This window comes from Balaenoptera musculus, chromosome 8 (genome assembly GCF_009873245.2).
Source record: "Balaenoptera musculus isolate JJ_BM4_2016_0621 chromosome 8, mBalMus1.pri.v3, whole genome shotgun sequence".
Lineage (NCBI taxonomy): Eukaryota > Metazoa > Chordata > Mammalia > Artiodactyla > Balaenopteridae > Balaenoptera > Balaenoptera musculus.
This window is the reverse complement of record NC_045792.1, coordinates 38,947,917-38,965,535: the sequence shown is the minus strand read 5'-3', so window position 1 is coordinate 38,965,535 and position 17,619 is coordinate 38,947,917. Positions and strand designations below refer to the sequence as shown.

At 37.6% G+C, this 17,619-nt stretch overlaps 1 protein-coding gene and 1 non-coding gene across 13 annotated transcripts in view; both read left to right on the top strand.

Moving 5' to 3' along the window:
• Positions 1 to 2,739: 2,739 nt before the first annotated feature.
• The window catches only part of CEP295 (centrosomal protein 295), a 48,725-nt gene continuing 33,845 nt past the window's right edge, over positions 2,740 to 17,619 (top strand). For 6 of the 12 annotated variants that reach the window (XM_036860695.1, XM_036860694.1, XM_036860696.1 and 3 more), the window contains exons 1-7: positions 2,764 to 2,895; positions 4,955 to 4,990; positions 6,777 to 6,916; positions 8,000 to 8,200; positions 9,336 to 9,460; positions 10,167 to 10,260; positions 12,536 to 12,631. In XM_036860695.1, coding sequence (XP_036716590.1) covers positions 6,800 to 6,916; positions 8,000 to 8,200; positions 9,336 to 9,460; positions 10,167 to 10,260; positions 12,536 to 12,631 — 633 coding nt within the window. In that variant the 5' untranslated portion in view covers positions 2,764 to 2,895; positions 4,955 to 4,990; positions 6,777 to 6,799. Of the gene's footprint in view, positions 2,896 to 4,954; positions 6,917 to 7,999; positions 8,201 to 9,335; positions 9,461 to 10,166; positions 10,261 to 12,535; positions 12,632 to 13,493; positions 13,515 to 17,619 lie in introns of those variants that run through there. The other 6 variants (XM_036860690.1, XM_036860692.1, XM_036860691.1 and 3 more) reach the window with 6 other exon arrangements.
• Positions 6,330 to 6,403, top strand: TRNAG-UCC. Its single transcript has one exon. It is a non-coding gene; the product is annotated as a tRNA-Gly (tRNA).

Genomic DNA, 17,619 nt, shown 5'->3' with positions numbered 1-17,619 from the left:
TAAAACCATAACAAGTCGTAATTCAAAATCTTTAATTGTAAGATTTCTGCCCAGGATGGAGGTAGAGGAAGTGATGCATATAATTCATTCATTTATTCATTCATTGAACAAACATTTGAGAAGCTCTATGTGGCAGGCAACTGAACAAAATGCACTCCTGGTTCCTGAGGAATTCAGAGTCTAATCAACAGAGTGCCTAATAAACAGGTCATTTCAATAAGAATTGATAAGTGCCATGATGGGGAATGTGCAGGGTGCTCCTGGAAAACATGGTGGGCACTAAAACTAGCCCAAGGCATGAAATAATGGGCACACCCTTTGTTGGGTGTGGGAGAGTATCTATGAATCTGTGTTGAGGATGTTGAAGAGGTATGTTTAGAATAAATACAGCTATTCATTAAGATAAATGTGACAGGAAATGGATAGGGAAGCAGGGAGGAAGAACTCCTGTATTTGGGATAAATACATGAACTCTAGTCTTGGTTGCACCCTTCCCTTAATGTGCTCTTGGCCAGGTCACTGAATTTCTCTGTAACTCAGCTTCCTTGACTGTAAAACCAAGTTGGATCACACTATTTCTTCTTCATCTTCTTCCTCTTTTTTCTTTCTTGATTTAAAAAATATATATTTATTTATTTGGTTGCACCGGGTCTTAGTTGTGGCAGGGAGGCTCCTTAGTTGCAGCACATGGAGTCCTTAGTTGTGGCATACAAACTCTTAGTTGCAACATGCGTGTGGGATCTAGTTCCCCGACCAGGGATCGAACCTGGGCCCCCTACATTGGGAGAGCAGAGTCTTATCCACTGTGCCACGAGGGAAGTCCCCACACTATTTCTTCTTTGTGTACTTGACAGTTCCTTTCTCCAATTCCTTTAAGTCTTGGTGTTCCTCAGAGTTTGGTCCTTAGTTCATTGCTCTTCTCATTCTGCAAATTCTCCCTAAATGATCTCATCCACTTCTATAGCTTTGGTTATAACTCATATGGAAATGAAACCCGAGTCTATATGCTAGCCCAGTTCTGTGGGCTGTCTACCACTGTATTCCTCTTCTTGCTGCACATCATTCCACAGGCACATGAAGCCGAACATGTCCGGAGCTGAGCTCATCACCTTGCCCACTAAACTGACTCCCACTTCTGACTTCTCCCTTGGTTACTGGCAGCACCATAATAGCGCTCCTCAAGCCAATGACCGTGAAGTTAATTTCACTCTCCCTTTTCCTTTAACCTCACAAGCAACTGTTTGTCAAGTACTGCTAATTTTGCCACTTGGTTACTGGCAGCACCATAATAGCGCTCCTCAAGCCAATGACCGTGAAGTTAATTTCAGTCTCCCTTTTCCTTTAACCTCACAAGCAATTGTCAAGTACTGCTAATTTTGCCACCTAAATATTTCTGGAATTCATTCCTTTGTCAAGATATCCCGGAAACGGCTCAAACTAAAAATATTCAAAACTTAACTCATTATTTTCCCTTCCCAAACCTGATCCTCTTCCTGTGTGTTCTAGGAGAATGTTATCCCCATCCACTCAGTTGCTAAATATGGAACTTGGGCATCACCATTGATTTCTCCCTCTTTTTTGCCTTCCATAACCAGATAACCAACAACTCCCAATGTCTGACCTCCTATTTGCCTCTTAAATCTATCCACTTCTCTCCATTCTTATTGTGATCATCTTTCACTTCCTGCAGCAGAATCCTAACTGGCTTCCCTGCCTTGACTTCAGTCTTAACTTCCTCTGACTTCTCCACAACGAAGCCAGATCTGATCATATCAGCAACTTCCCTCTCCCCAACTCCCCATTTTCTAATTCTTTGATTCCCGGTATGTTTCACCCTCTAGACTACAAAATCTAGGATGGGGTCATAATCCATTCACCCTCATCTCCCCTGCACCTAGCACACTGTACTTGGCACATAATAGGTGCTCAGTAAATATGAACCCACGCTCACCCCCTTTCTGACTCTCCGTTATTTACAGCAGATAAATCCTTGACATGTTCTAGGTGTGGCAGACCTCTGGAGGCACAGAGTATCATGATACGGTACACTGTTGCACGAGTTGAAAGCTATCAGAAAGTAACTGCAAAATCAACGTATCTACTAAACAAAAACAGACTCACAGACATAGAGAACAGACTAGTGGTTGGGGGGGGGCAGGGTAGGGGAGGGAATGAATGGGAATCTGGGATTAGCAGAGACAAACTATTATATATAGGCTGGATAAACAACAAGGTCCTACTGTATAGCACAGGGAACTATATTCAATATCCTGTGACAAAGCATAACGGAAAAGAATACGATAAAGAATATATGTGAATAACCGAGTCACTTTGCTGTACAGAAGAAATTAACACATTGTAAATCAACCATACTTCAATAAAATTTTTAAAAAACAAAAAAATAACTGCACCTTAATAGTACCACATGAATTGCATAGTCAGTACACAAAAGGATGCATATCCCAAGGAATCTTCATGATGGCACTAAAGACTAACGTCACCCTCATGGCTCTGGGTAAACGTGTTCCCCTTTCCGGACCTCTGTTCTCGATCTGCCAAATGAGCACGCTGTGAGAGATAAGGTTAAGCCCATAAGCCGCCCGCGATGTGAGAAATGACCGGGCCGACGGAGGGCCTGCGCGTGCGCGTGCGCGTGCGCCGGGAACGGGCTTTCCGGCGCGGCAGTCCCGGCGGCCACCGGAGGAGGCGGGACGAGGCGGGTTCCCGCGGTTCCGCCGCGCCATTGGCGGGCGGTTTGAATGACGGAAGTGACGGGAGCTCGGCGATGGCCGCCACACAGGCGCACAAACGGCTGTTGGGAGGCTTCTGTGTGGCGGCCGCCGAGACCTTCTCTGTCTGAGCCGCGGTTCCTGAGTCCGGGGTCCCGTTTCCCGGGTGAGTGACGGCCGCGGGCGTGCACGACTCCCCGAGGCCGGGAACCGGGAGTGTGCTCCGGATGAAGGGGGTGCCGCGCACGCAGCGCGGCCCGCGGTTCTCCGGCCTCGGCGGGCCGCGGGCCCCAGCTGGGGTCGGGCAGGCGGCTGGGAGGAGCGCCAGCGTAGCGGGCACGCGCGTCCCGACCCAGACCCGCCTGCTTCGTGCGAGAGGCCACTCCGGGGCCTTTGGCGCCGGTGGCTTTGCGCGTTCTCCCGGGATCGGGTCTCGCGGGGTCCCTGAGCTTCCAAGTCAGGGCGGCCGGGAGGGCCTTCGCGGTTGCTACTGCGAACGCTTCTGGCTGCGTCCTGCCCACCCTGCCCCCAGGTCACCTGCGGCGTGGCCTCAATCCTGGTAGCCGTTTAAGAGCACTGCCTGGAATTGTTTCATGCAGAGAGCGTACTCTCTCGCGGTGTCTCTCACCTTTAATTTCTTAGATATTAAGCCCTGCCACAAACCCGAGCTTTTACAACAGTGGGGAATTTTGAATCTTTAATATTTAGAAAATGTTTGGCAGTGTATATTCGTTAAGTCACATAATCATCAGAACAACCTGTTGGACACGATATTGTGATTCCCCTTATATAGTTTAAGGAAACGAGACCAAAGTGACTTAAGGGCCTTCCTTCTTTAAAGTGGTAGTGTTGGGCCTTGAACCCAGATCTTCTAAGTCTGGTATATGTGATTACGATGTGCCCGCTGCCATTTAATCCTCAGGACAAAGTCTTGCAAGATAAGTAGCATCACCTTTATTATTTGTTAGTTACAGTATATACAATTTGAAAATCCATATTGATATGAATAAATACTAAAGTGAGGGAATGGGGGAAACTCTTTCTTACAGTAGGATTCCAGTTGGTAAGTGTAGAAGGAATAATGGAAATAGAGAATACCTTTTGACAAATGCCTTAGTAATTGTTTCAGGCAGTCCTCAATGGATACTAAATTTAGTTGGTAGAAGTATGGTGAGGAACATGATATTTATATAGCCTCAACTATCTCTCCACCAAATACTTAAAAAGGAAAAGTAGTATCTACAGTGGATAAACGTGTTAGACACCTCCTTAATCAAGTGATCAAAATTCGCATCATGTTAACATCATTTACCTCCTGGTGTGATGCACTGAGAAGGGTGCCTAGTGACTTCTGCAGTGGTCTTGGCAAAAATGCATAACCTTAGTCCAAACACAAGAAGGGATTAAACACATGCAAATTGAGGGACAGTCTGCAAAATAACTGACTGGCATCTTTTAAAAATGTCAAGATCTTGAGTGGGAAAAAAAAAACCAGACTGAGGAAGGTCTCAGATTAGAGGAGTTGAAGGAGGCAAAACAACCTTGGCAGCCATTAGAACGTAACTCATAGACCCTCAGCCCCGGTGATCTGAAATCTGTTTGCACGGATGCCTTCCCTGGACTGCTCCTAGTTAATGACTGAGCCTGGTATGGATGTGAAGGCAGGCCCGTTCCTAAGACACAAGGGATTCTGGCTTAAGGACTCCCCAGAAGTCTTGCTGAACCTTCCTTAGATTGCATGGCAGTCTGAGAGGCATCTATCCAACTTTCCCTCTCTCCTTCACTCAGTGTCTGATTTGCATGGAAGTCTGAAATGCTCCCATCTTTTAGCAGCTCCATCCCCATTTTCCCTCACACAGAATTCCCCCTAATAAAATCTTTGTGGGTTTCATCCCATCTTGGCATCTTGGAGGACCCAGAGTAACACAACAGTCAAAGGATATGTTTCCCTTGGCTTGGGTCCTGGTCCAGAAAATGGACATTAGTGGGATAATTGACGAAATTTGAATACTGTCTGTAGATTAGTTAAAAGTATTGTGCTAGTGTTAATTTCCTCATTTTGGTCATTGTACTATGGTTGACATTTAGAGAAGCTGGGAATTCTAAATCAAACTATTTCCAAATAAGTTTAAAAATTAGGAAAATGATATACAAGAGAAAACAGTTATTCTATCACATGTTAGGTAAAAATAACAAGTGTATTATGTTTTCCTGTAATCCTCTAGGAAATGAAATGGATGGATACTCAAAACACTGAAAAGTTAAGTTTTTTTCTTTTTCATTGACGTATAACTTAGAATTAAATACACAAACCTAAGTGTACTGTTTGAGGAATCCTTACATACGTATACACCTGTTACACTTGTGTAAAACCATCATACGGATTAAAATATGGAATATTTCTAGTACTCCAACAGGCTCCTTTGTGTCCCGCCTTCTCAGTAGTCTCCAGAAAGGTGATCGACCCCTATTTTAACCTCTTTTATCATGGATTGGTCTTCCTTGTTTTTGAATTTCATGTAAATGGAATTTTATGTCTCTTTTTTGCTTTTTTTCCCTTGGTACTATGTCTGTGGGACTTATCAGAAATTAGTTTTAATCGTTTGAATATGAGTGATTTTTCAGAGACCTTCAGACAAATGAATAAAGATGCATTGTGAAGACAATTTAATCTTGCTCAATTTTTTCTTCTTTGTTTAGTTCTTACCTGTTTTTCAGTCCCCACTCGCAAAAAATACTGGCTTAAACAAAATTTTCCTCACTCCATATATTTTAGCATTTCAGAAAGTTAGGAGCCATATGGAGTAAGAAAACGGGATTCTTCCCTTGGTCTGCCAGTAGATATTGTCACTTAGGTCAAGTCCTTTAACTTAAGAGGCCTTTGTTTCTTCTTGTCTAAAGTAAGGAGAACAATTGGCACTTTTCCAAAGTTTAGTGACTACATTACGAAGGCCTTGTGAGTATCAGCTGAGTGGGATGCACTGGAAAAGATTAATCCTCTTTTGGCATCAGATTGTAACAGTGACCACATATATGTATGTAGCACTTTACATGAATTAACTCATTGAATGAGTCATTCATTCATTCAGTCAACACACTGAAGGACCTGCTTACATGCAAGGCACTGTTTATAGGCTATGCACATAAAACCATGAATAAGATCATTCCTGCCCTCATTGAGCTTACATTTTGGTGGAGAATTCATTGAGAAAGTATTAGTTCCTATTAGATAACCCCAAATTCTTCTGGCTGCTGTTTTTACACCTGAGTGAAAGCAGTATCTATCCGTAGCATGTGAAATAATGCCTGGTAGTTGTTATTCATTGTTATTATTTTAATTTGAATATTAAAACTAAAAAAAAAACTAGAGCCTCTGTCCTTTAATTGTTAGGAATCTAACTAGAAAGGGCAAGCTGTAATTGATGAAAAACGAGAGGAAGGTGATACCAAGATAGCATAAGGTTAGTCCCCATATGAATGTGAAGGTAATATTCGTTATAGGTGGGCAAGTCAGGAATGGGTGGTAGGTGGGTGGAGCAAGAATCACTGGAGGGCAGCTTCAAGGAGAAGTGGTGCTTAAGCTAGCTTCAGAAAGGGAATTCCCTGGTGGTCCAGTGGTTAGGACTCTGCACTTCCATTGCAGGGGGGCCCAGGTTCGATCCCTGGTCGGGGAACTAAGATCCCACATGCCGCGGCGCATCTAAGCCCACGTGCTGCAATTACTGAGCCTGCGCGCCACAACTACAGAGCCCTTGCACCACACCTGCTGAGCCCTCACTCTCTGGAGCCTGTGCACTACAACTAGAGATAAGCCCGCATGGCACAACAAAGAGCCCTCGCACTGCAACAAAAGATCCCATGTGCTGCAACTAAGACCTGACGCAGCCAAAAAAAAAATTGCTATTTGTAGATACATTGGACTTAGTTTACCCAAATTATTTTATTTGCAAGTACACAGCCCTTTAAATGGTAAAAAATATTAATATGAATTTTTAAAATTAATCTTTGCTGCCCTATTTTAATAGATATATATTTTTTAAAAATCAGAACCTTCATATTTAAAGTACTACATGAAAATGAAAAGAAAGGTGGTGAATGCCGCCGGCAAGCTGAGATTGAGTCCTAACGAGGAAGCCTTCATTTTAAAGGAAGATTATGAAAGAAGACGAAAACTAAGATTGCTACAGGTAAGATTTATTTGGAACATAGTGTCAAATTCTTTGTCTTCCCCAGATTATCAGTATTTTTTACATTAGAGTGTTTTAAATAAAATGTCGCATTTAACAGTCTTTTCTGGCTGTACAAGAGCCCTGGTTCTTGCGTATTAACTAGTTTTGGAACATTTGAAAAGTATGATGAAACAGTAAATAAATTGAAGAAGAGTTTGAGGATAAGGACTGACTCAATAATTATTAGGAAATAGTTCATTTTCTGAGATTATTAAATACTTAGCAATATTTTTCTGTTCTTCTTTATATATATATATATATATATATATATATATATATATATAAAACGTATATAGGCAATATTTATTTCCCAAGATCTTCCCCCAAATAAATTTGCAGAATACATCATCTGACATAAAGGCAAAAAAAAAAAAACCCAAAAAACAAAAAAAACCCAAACAAAAAAACCTATGAATCAATACAAAAACATAGGCAAACCCCCCAACACCATTGCTGAAAATAGTTCATTTTAAAAATCATATGTAACTGATGAAGATTTAAGCAAGAATATTAGAATGACTTTGAAGAAGATTTACTGGAAAGATTATTAGCTACTGAAATAAATTTATTCAGAAGTTGTCTAATCTTCTCTAGAAGTCTTTTTAGAGTAACGTAGTTAAGTCTTTGTGAAACATTTTAGGTGCCATTCTGTCTAGAATTGGGGATGATGTGTCGCAGATACGGAATTCTCATCTAGATCTTTCTGTACTTGTCTGGGCTATAAATTTTATTGAATCATGCTTACCAGTTTAGCCTCTTGTATGTTATTAGAATGATAATGGCAGTCCGATTAGATCTCTGGGGAGGGAACATAACTGCTAATCAGGGAACTTTAGAAGTAGTCTTGAGATTTTAATTTTTCCTCCATCACTTGCATTTTCTGCTTTAAATAGGCCTTATCTAATATAATGTGAATATTCAGGAGAATTGATGTAGCTAATACCTAAAGAGAATTCATTTAAGTTCCTGTTTCCAAATAGCTTTTCAAAAAAGTTGAAGGAAGCCTCTTTTCATAAAATGTGTTAAATACTCATCCTTCAGGTTCGAGAACAAGAAAGAGATATTGCTTTACAAATAAGAGAAGATATAAAACAGAGGAGAAATCAGCAACTCACTCGTTTGGCAGAAGAACTAAGGACAGAATGGGAGGAATCACAAACTCAGAAAATAAAGAACTTGGAAAAACTGTATTTGGCAAGTTTAAGAAATATGGGAGAGGGGCATCAACAAGCCAAAGAAAATGTAAGTGAGCACTTATTTGACTACCTGCGTGTGGTAGTGACACTTGTTAAAAGCAGATTACAGTTGTTAGACACTTATAAAAATGTTTTCATGTATAGAATTTGCTGTGGGCAGCCCGAACTTTTTGTAAATTTAATATAATTTAAGAATTCTGCTAGGTTCATTTCCTAGTAAGAGTCCTGTCAAGGATAATCTGTTTCCAATGATGTTTAAGTTAACATTATTCTCTAACAAATTTATGGTTACCAAAGGGGGAAGGTGGGGGGGATAAATTAGGAAGTTGGGATTAATATATACACAGTACTATATATAAAATAGATAACCAACAATGACCTAGAGGAAGGCACAGGAAACTATACTCAATATTTTGTAATAACCTATAAAGGAAAAGAATCTGAACAAGAATATATATATGTATATAACTGAATCACTGTGCTGTATACCTGAAACTAACACAACATTGTAAATCAACTATACTTCAATTAAAAAAAACATTATTCTCTTCCAGTCCTTAACTATCTGTGTAAATAAGATAGTAACTATTCATTTCAAGCATTTTGGACAGATTCAGTGGAGTGAATTCAGATTTCTGGTTTCATTTTCATTATCATTCATTGTTCCTCATACCTCCAAAACGTGTAGTGGAATGTGTATACACTTGAGTTCATTCACAGACAGTAAAAATTCTTTGATGACTTTCACAAAGGCAAAGTAGAAATTAACTCAGTATTTAAGACTGCTCCCTGACCTTATTTTGTTGTTTATTGTGCTTTATGGTTGGAAAATGCTAGATTGTGGTCCCAGAGGTAGTCACACAAAATAAACAAGCTGGGTTCCAAAGAAGGCACATCTTTGTTACCAAACTTTTAGGGAATAAGAGAACTCTTTAAAGAATGTGGCAATCAAAATATTCTCGGTCCCTGGTTTTAGTTTGTGTTTTTTAGTAATAGCCATAAGTTCTGACATCAGATTTTTGTAGCTTTATTTATGCCATCATTAATTTTGTGCTTTAGTGCAGTGTTTCATTTGAATATACCTTCATGATTTTTGCCCTTACTGGGTACCACCCATATTATCATATATTTGACATTTTAATCCTGTTTAACATGACATTTTAAGTAATATTTGTTTTTAGGAGCCTGATTTAAATGCTCTGGCACACCGGGCAGCAGAAAGAAAAAAAAAAGCAGAAATGAGGCATAAAGAGGCCCTGAAAGTACAGAAAAATCAAAAAGAAATGTTAATGAAACAAAAAACCTGGTAAAGTAATAGTGATTTTTTACCATATTCTCCACTGAAACTGATATGGCTGGAAGTAAAGGGTACATTGGATACTTAAAGTCAGTATATCCATTGTGTTTGTTAAACTAGGTTTAAAATACTGCAGTGGGGGAGTGGTTGCTTAGATGAACATACTAACAAATGAGCTTTCTCTTCTAGTCTGACTGTAGTAGCCATTACTAAGTTTCTGGAGAAATGTATTACTAGTTTAGAATGCAAATCAACCAAAATCTGTCTGCCTCTGATATAAAAAGAAAAAAATCAGTGCAATTATGAACATTAAAAGAGGTTGTAGACTCTTTGCAAGTCATTGATGAGATTTTTGCATGTTGTAAAAATGAAAGAGCATGTTACTAGTCAGCAGTGGTCATTTTATACAGTGGCCCATCTTTATCGATAATTTCTAGTTTTTTTACGCTAAATTATTCTCAACTAAAGAGCATTAGGTGTTTGTTGGGTCACTCCCCATTGTGGAGCTTTATATCTTTAGATATACCTCTTTCACTTGGTAAACATCTTTTTACCTCTCCACTGTGTGTAGACTCTTTATTAAACAGCATATTGAGCCTGTGGGATCAGACTGGAGGATTTCTTGAGATTGTAATGGCTTTTATATTCTTAACCCTAAGAGTTGTACTGTAATATTATCTGAGAGATTAATTTATGACATCTTGTGTTTTTTAAGGCATATAAAAGCTCGAAAAGAGGCACTGCTTGCGGAAAAAGAGAGATCTGCCAAAATTACAAGTCTGCTACCTCCTCCTCCAACTCTTTTTGAGGTGAATTAGTTTGAGTATTGGAGCTAGGTTATAATAATTCTTCTTTACTATTAGAATTCAGTGTAGGTCAAAATACCATTTGTATTAATTTTTAACTGTACAGGTAACACATATCTAGAATATTTAAAAATAATCCTAGATATCATTTTACCTATGAATACTTTAGTATGTATCTCTGATGTATAAGGACTTTTTAAAAAGCACAATACTAATATAATATTGTTCTCAATATAATCTAATACCCAGTCTGTGTTCAGTTTTCCTCAGTTGTCTCAAAAATTTCTTTTGTTGTTTGAAAAACTATAATTTTTTTATTTTATTGGGAAAGAAAAGGATTATTTGCCCTAAAGACTTTCCTACATTCAAGATTTGACTATTGTAAATAGTTACCATTTTACAAATAAAGAAATTAGGTTCAGATAAATTAATAAATTTACACAAGATTATGTAAAGTGATAAGAGAGGCCTGTTTCTTTATGGGAGTAATGTGTTTGATTTTGTGATCTGAGCTTATTTTTTTTAAAAAACATTTAACTTATTAAGCAGAAATTAACTTTGAAAGGTCTTGCCTCTCGTTCAGATTATCTTGTTATGGTTATTAAAATGGCTAGTTTGGATGATTATCAAAATTACATAGTTATTTTTATCAAAAAAGTTAAGTAGAAGTAAAAAAAAAAATACACATACAGGGATATCTAATTTAGTTGTATAGACAAGTGTATTTTATGTATGTATGATCAGCCTAAGTACCAGATATTCTTGTCTTAAGCCTCTGGTTTTGTCAGCCTTCCTGCTTTTATGTTGAGCCATCTGCCATGTGACATTGGATCCAACAAGATCCAAATGGAAAAGGCAGATTTCAGCCACTCCCTCAGTACCTTGTTAAAAGGCAGGCAGTATTTTATCCATGTTTTTTTGATTACTTTTGTCATAATTCCTAATGTTCCTAACAAGCCAAGGTCAAAAATTTAAAGCAAGCAAAACATTGTCTGTGTAAGTGATTTGGCAAATATGCATTATATGTAAAAGTGTGGTTGTACTTTTTTCCCCCAACTTTTTATTATGAAATTTTTCAAAATACAGAGAAAAGAAGAGTACAAAGGAACAGCTGTTTGCATTGTGTGTAGATTTCAAATGGTTGTGTATACATTTGAATGAATAAATATATACATATGAATGTAGATTGTAGAGATTGCATTTCACCCTGTATACTTCAGCATGCCTTTGCTAGAATAAGGACATTCTCTTATGCAACCACAATATCACACTAAGAAAATTTACCAGGATCCAGTCAAGGTTTACCTGTTGCTTCTGCTTGCTTTGTCTCTTGGTCTCTGTCAATGTGAAACATTATCTCCCCCAACCCTAGCCAACATTTTATTTCAGAATTTTTGAATAGACTAGACTAGTTTCTTATATTCTGTATTTCTCTGATGTGGTTATGTGACTACAAGAGATCTCCATTATAAAGGTATATTTTTCTCTTTTCAATTGCCAAGTAATCTGGGAAATGATACTTTGGCACCAAATAGGTACCTATCACCCTTCTACATTTATTCATTGGCCTACTTCTGTTAGACAAAAGAAGAGAGAACTTTCTCTTATCAGTGATTATGAACCACCATAACCAGATGATCAAACTTAGAATCAATAATAGCAGAGCACCTTGCCATTATGTGCCTCCTAATACCATGTAGTAAACTGTACAGCGTCACCTATTCAGTATTCTTGTTGAAATATAATCTGGGGCTTCCCTGGTGGCGCAGTGGTTAAGCATCTGCCTGACAATGCAGGAGACATAGGTTCAAGCCCTGGTCCGGGAAGATCCCACGTGCCGCGGAGCAACTAAGCCCGTGCGCCACAACTACTGAGCCTGTGCTCTAGAGCCTGTGAGCCACAACTGCTGAGCCCATGTGCCACAACTACTGAAGCCCACGTGCCTAGAGCCCGTGCTCCCAATAAGAAGCCACCACAGTGAGAAAGCTGCGCACCGCAACGAAGACTAGCCCCTGCTTGCCGCAATTAGAGAAAGTGCACACAGCAAAGACCCAGTGCGGCCAAAAATAAAAATAAATAAAATAAATTTATAAAAAAAAAAAAAAAAAAGAAATCTGACTTTTAAACCTAAATTCCAGCTTAATGGAAATACAGTGCATGATCTCATGAAAAAAAAGAATAACTGATTAAAATACAAAATTATTTTTTCACTGGATCCTGCTTTAAATGAAAATTAATACTTTTAACCTAACAGTCTATTTTCTGTTTAATTTTTCAGAACATTGAAGTAAAGAAAACTTCTAATGTGAAAACCAATAGTTCTACCTACCATCATCTTTATACTTTTGTTAATAGAGAGGTGGACACAAAGCAGGTGATTGACTGTTTTTTCGTGACCCTCACTTTATTATTTCTCTGTTCATTGAATTGAGTTATATCTTTGTTCTATGTATATTCTCAGATATCAAAATTTGAACAGCTCTACCAACCATATTAGGGTAATAGTGATAAAAAAAACTTAAATATGCTTTGAATTATGATGTCATGTTTAATATGAATGCTGATTTAACATGAAAGAAAAGAGTTGGCTACTTAAACAGTTATATTTTAAAATAGTTTTTTTTTTACCATAAAACTTTTTTTGACATAAAAATAATACATACTCTCTGAAAATTTGAAACTATACACATAGGCGCAAACTAGGAAAAACACCCATGATTCCATCACCAAAAAGTAATGCAGTTAATACATTAATGGATTTGTTATAGTGTTTATGTATAAACATATACACACACTTTTCAAAACATGATTTTTAATAGCTACTTAATATTTCATTATAGAATTTATTTAACCATTCTATTGGTTTTTTTTTTGCTTCATAAATGCAAACATAATCATCTTGCACATTTTGTCTACAGCTCTGTTTAGAATAGATTCCTAGAGAGAAATTATAGCTTCCAAACTGTATAACATTTGATAACAGATATTTAATACAGATCATTAAATTGCCTTTTAAATAGCATCAGCAACATATGAAAATGGCCATTTTATCATACCCTTGTCTGTATGAAATGTTGTGGTTTAAAAATTGTCAGTCTTAAGAGTGACAAATGATTATCCTTCTTATAATTGCTATTTCTTTGTAACAGTGGGTTTTCACTTTTTTCATATTAGATATATCTGTCTACTAGGAATATAAACTTTCATAGTATAGCATTCGTGTGGCAGTTAGAATTCAACAAATTCCGTAATAGCAGGTCAGTATTCAGTCAAGACATGAGATGAGTATTATCATAGAATTAACTTCTTTTTTTTTTTTTCCTGAATTCTTGAATTTTATTTATGTTTTTATACAGCAGGTTCTTATTAGTTATCCATTTTATACGTATTGGTGTATATATGTCAATCCCAATCTCCCAGTTCATCCCACCACCACCACCCCCCCCACCACTTTCCCCCCTTGGTGTCCATACGTTTGTTCTCTACATCTGTGTCTCAATTTCTGCCCTGCAAACCGGTTCATCTGTACCATTTTTCTAGGTTCCACATATATGCGTTAACATATGATATTTGTTTTTCTCTTTCTGACTTACTTCACTCTGTATGACAGTCTGTAGATCCAACCACGTCTCTACAGATGACCCAGTTTCGTTCCTTTTTATAGCTAAGTAATATTCCATTGTATATATGTACCACATCTTCTTTATCCATTCGTCTGTCGATGGACATTTAGGTTGCTTCCATGACCTAGCTATTGTAAATAGTGCTGCAGTGAACATTGGGGTGCATGTGTCTTTCTGAATTATGGTTTTCTCAGGGTATATGCCCAGTAGTGGGATTGCTGGGTCATATGGTAATTCTATTTTTAGTTTTTTAAGGAACCTCCTTACTGTTCTCCATAGTGGCTGTATCAATTTACATTCCCACCAACAGTGCAAGAGGGTTCCCTTTTCTCCACACCCTCTCCAACATTTGTTGTTTGTGGATTTTCTGATGATCCCCATTCTAACTGGTGTGAGGTGATACCTCATTGTAGTTTTGATTTGCATTACTCTAATAATTAGTGATGGTGAGCAGCTTTTCATGTGCTTCTTGGCCATCTGTATGTCCTCTTTGGAAAAATGTCTATTTAGGTCTTCTGCACATTTTTGGATTGGGTTGTTTGTTTTTTTAATATTGAGCTGCATGAGCTGTTTATATATTTTGGAGATTAATCCTTTGTCCATTGATTCGTTTGCAAATATTATCTCCCATTCTGAGGGTTATCTTTTCGTCTTGTTTGTAGTTTCCTTTGCTGTGCAAAAGCTTTTAAGTTTCATTAGGGCCCATTTGTTTATTTTTGGTTTTTTTTCCATTATTCTAGGAGGTGTATCACAGAAGACCTTACTGTGATTTATGTCAAAGAGTGTTCTTCCTATGTTTTCCTCTAAGAGTTTTATAGTGTCCAGACTTACATTTAGGTCTCTCATCCATTTTGAGTTTATTTTTGCGTATGGTGTTAGGGAGTGATCTAATTTCATTCTTTTACATGTAGCTGTCCAGTTTTCCCAGCACCACTTACTGAAGAGGCTGTCTTTTCTCCATTGTGTATCCTTGCCTCCTTTGTCATAGATTAGTTGACCATAGGTGCGTGAATTTATCTCTGGACTTTCTATCCTGTTCCATTGATCTATATTTCTGTTTTTGTGCCAGTACCATATTGTCTTGATTAGGGTAGCTTTATAGTATAGTCTGAAGTCAGGGAGTCTGATTCCTCCAGCTCTGTTTTTTTCCCTCAAGACTGCTTTGGCTATTTGGGGTCTTTTATGTCTCCATACAAATTTTAAGATTTTTTGTTCTAGTTCTGTAAAAAAATGCCATTGGTAATTTGATAGGGATTGCATTGAATCTGTAGATTGCTTTCAGTAGTACAGTCATTTTCACAATATTGATTCCTCCAATCCAGGAACATGGTATGTCTCTCCATCTGTTTGTATCATCTTTAATTTCTTTCTTCAGTGTCTTACAGTTTTCTGCGTACAGGTCTTTTGTCTCCCTAGGTAGGTTTATTCCTAGGTATTTTACTCTTTTTGTTGCAGTGGTAAATGGGAGTGTTTCCTTAATTTCTCTTTCAGATTTTTCATCATTAGTATATAGGAATGCAAGAGATTTCTGTGCATTAATTTTGTATCCTACAACTTTACCAAATTCATTGATTAGCTCTAGTAGTTTTCTGGTGGCATCTGTAGGATTCTCTATGTATCGTGTCATGTCATCTGCAAACAGTGACAGTTTTACTTCTTCTTTTCCAATTTGTATTCCTTTTATTTTTCTTCTCTGATTGACGTGGCTAGGACTTCCAAAACTATGTTGAATAATAGTGGTGAGAGTATGGTGTTAGGGAGTGTTCTAATCCTTGTCTTGTTCCTGATCTTAGAGGAAATGCTTTCAGTTTTTCACCATTGAGAATGATGTTTGCTGTGGGTTTGTCGTATATGGCCTTTATTATGTTGAGGTAGGTTCCCTCTATGCCCACTTTCTAGAGAGTTTTTATCATAAATGGGTATTGAATTTTGTCAAATGCTTTTTCTGCATCTATTGAGATGATCATATGGTTTTCATCCTTCAATTTGTTAATATGGTGTATCACATATCACAATGTATCACATTGATTGACTTGCGTATATTGAAGAATCCTTGCATCCCTGGGATAAATCCCACTTGATCATGGTGTATGATCCTTTTAATGTGTTGTTGGATTCTGTTTGCTAGTATTTTGTTGAGGATTTTTGCATCTATATTCATGAATGATATTGGTCTGTAATTTTCTTTTTTTGTAGTATCTTTGTCTGGTTTTGGTATCAGGGTGATGGTGGCCTCATAGAATGAGTTTGGGAGTGTTCCTTCCTCTGCAAGTTTTTGGAAGAGTTTGAGAAGGGTAGGTGTTAGCTCTTCTCTAAATGTTTGGTAGAATTCACCTGTGAAGCCATCTGGTCCTGGACTTTGTTGGAAGATTTTTAATCACAGTTTCAATTTCATTACTTGTGATTTGTCTGTTCATATTTCCTATTTCTTCCTGGTTCAGTCTTGGAAGGTTATACCTTTCTAAGAATTTGTCCATTTCTTCCAGGTTGTCCATTTTATTGGCATAGAGTTGCTTGTAGTAGTCTCTTAGGAGGCTTTGTATTTCTGTGGTGTCTGTTATAACTTCTCCTTTTTCATTTCTAATTTTATTGATTTGAGTCCTCTCCCTCTTTTTCTTGATGAGTCTGGCTAATGGCTTATCAATTTTGTTTATCTTCTCAAAGAACCAGATTTTAGTTTTATTGATCTTTGCTATTGTTTTCTTTGTTTCTTTTTCATTTATTTCTGCTCTGACCTTTATGATTTCTTTCCTTCTACTAACTTTGGGTTTTGTTTGTTCTTCATTCCCTAGTTCCTTTAGGTGTAAGGTTAAATTGTTTATTTGAGATGTTTGTTGTTTCTTGAGGTAGGATTGTATTGCTATAAACTTCCCTCTTAGAACTGCTTTTGCTGCATCTCATAGGTTTTGCATTGCCGTGTTTTCATTGTCATTTGTCTCTAGGTATTTTTTGATTTCCTCTTTGATTTCTTCAGTGATCTCTTGGATATTTAGTAACGTATTGTTTAGCCTCCATGTGTTTGTGTTTTTTAAGTTTTTTTCCCTGTAATTGATTTCTAATCTCATAGCGTTGTGGTCAGAAAAGATGCTTGATATGATTTCAATTTTCTTAAATTTACTGAGGCTTGATTTGTGACCCAAAGTGTCATCTATCCTGGAGAATGTTCTGTGAGCACTTGAGAAGAAAGTGTAATCTTCTGTTTTTGGATGGAATGTCCTATAAATATCAATTAAATCTATCTGGTGTATTGTGTCATTTAAAGCTTGTGTTTCCTTATTAATTTTCTGCTTGGATGGTCTGTCCATTGGTGTAAGTGAGGTGTTAAAGTCCCCCAGTCTTGTGTGTTACTGTTGATTTCCTCTTCTATAGCTGTTAGCAGTTGCCTTATGTATTGAGGTGCTCCTATGTTGGGTGCATGTATATTTATAATTGTTATATCTTCTTCTTGGATTGATCCCTTGATCATTAAGTAGTGTCCTTCCTTGTCTCTTGTAACATTCTCTATTTTAAAGTCTATTTTATCTGATATGAGTATTGCTACTCCAGCTTTCTTTTGATTTCATTTGCATGGAATATCTTTTTCCATCCCTTCACTTTCAGTCTGTATGTGTCCCTAGGTCTGAAGTGGGTCTCTTGTAGACAGCATATATATGGGTCTGGTTTTTGTATCCATTCAGCGAGCCTGTGTCTTTTGGTGGGAGCATTTAATCCATTCACATTTAAGGTATTATCGATATGT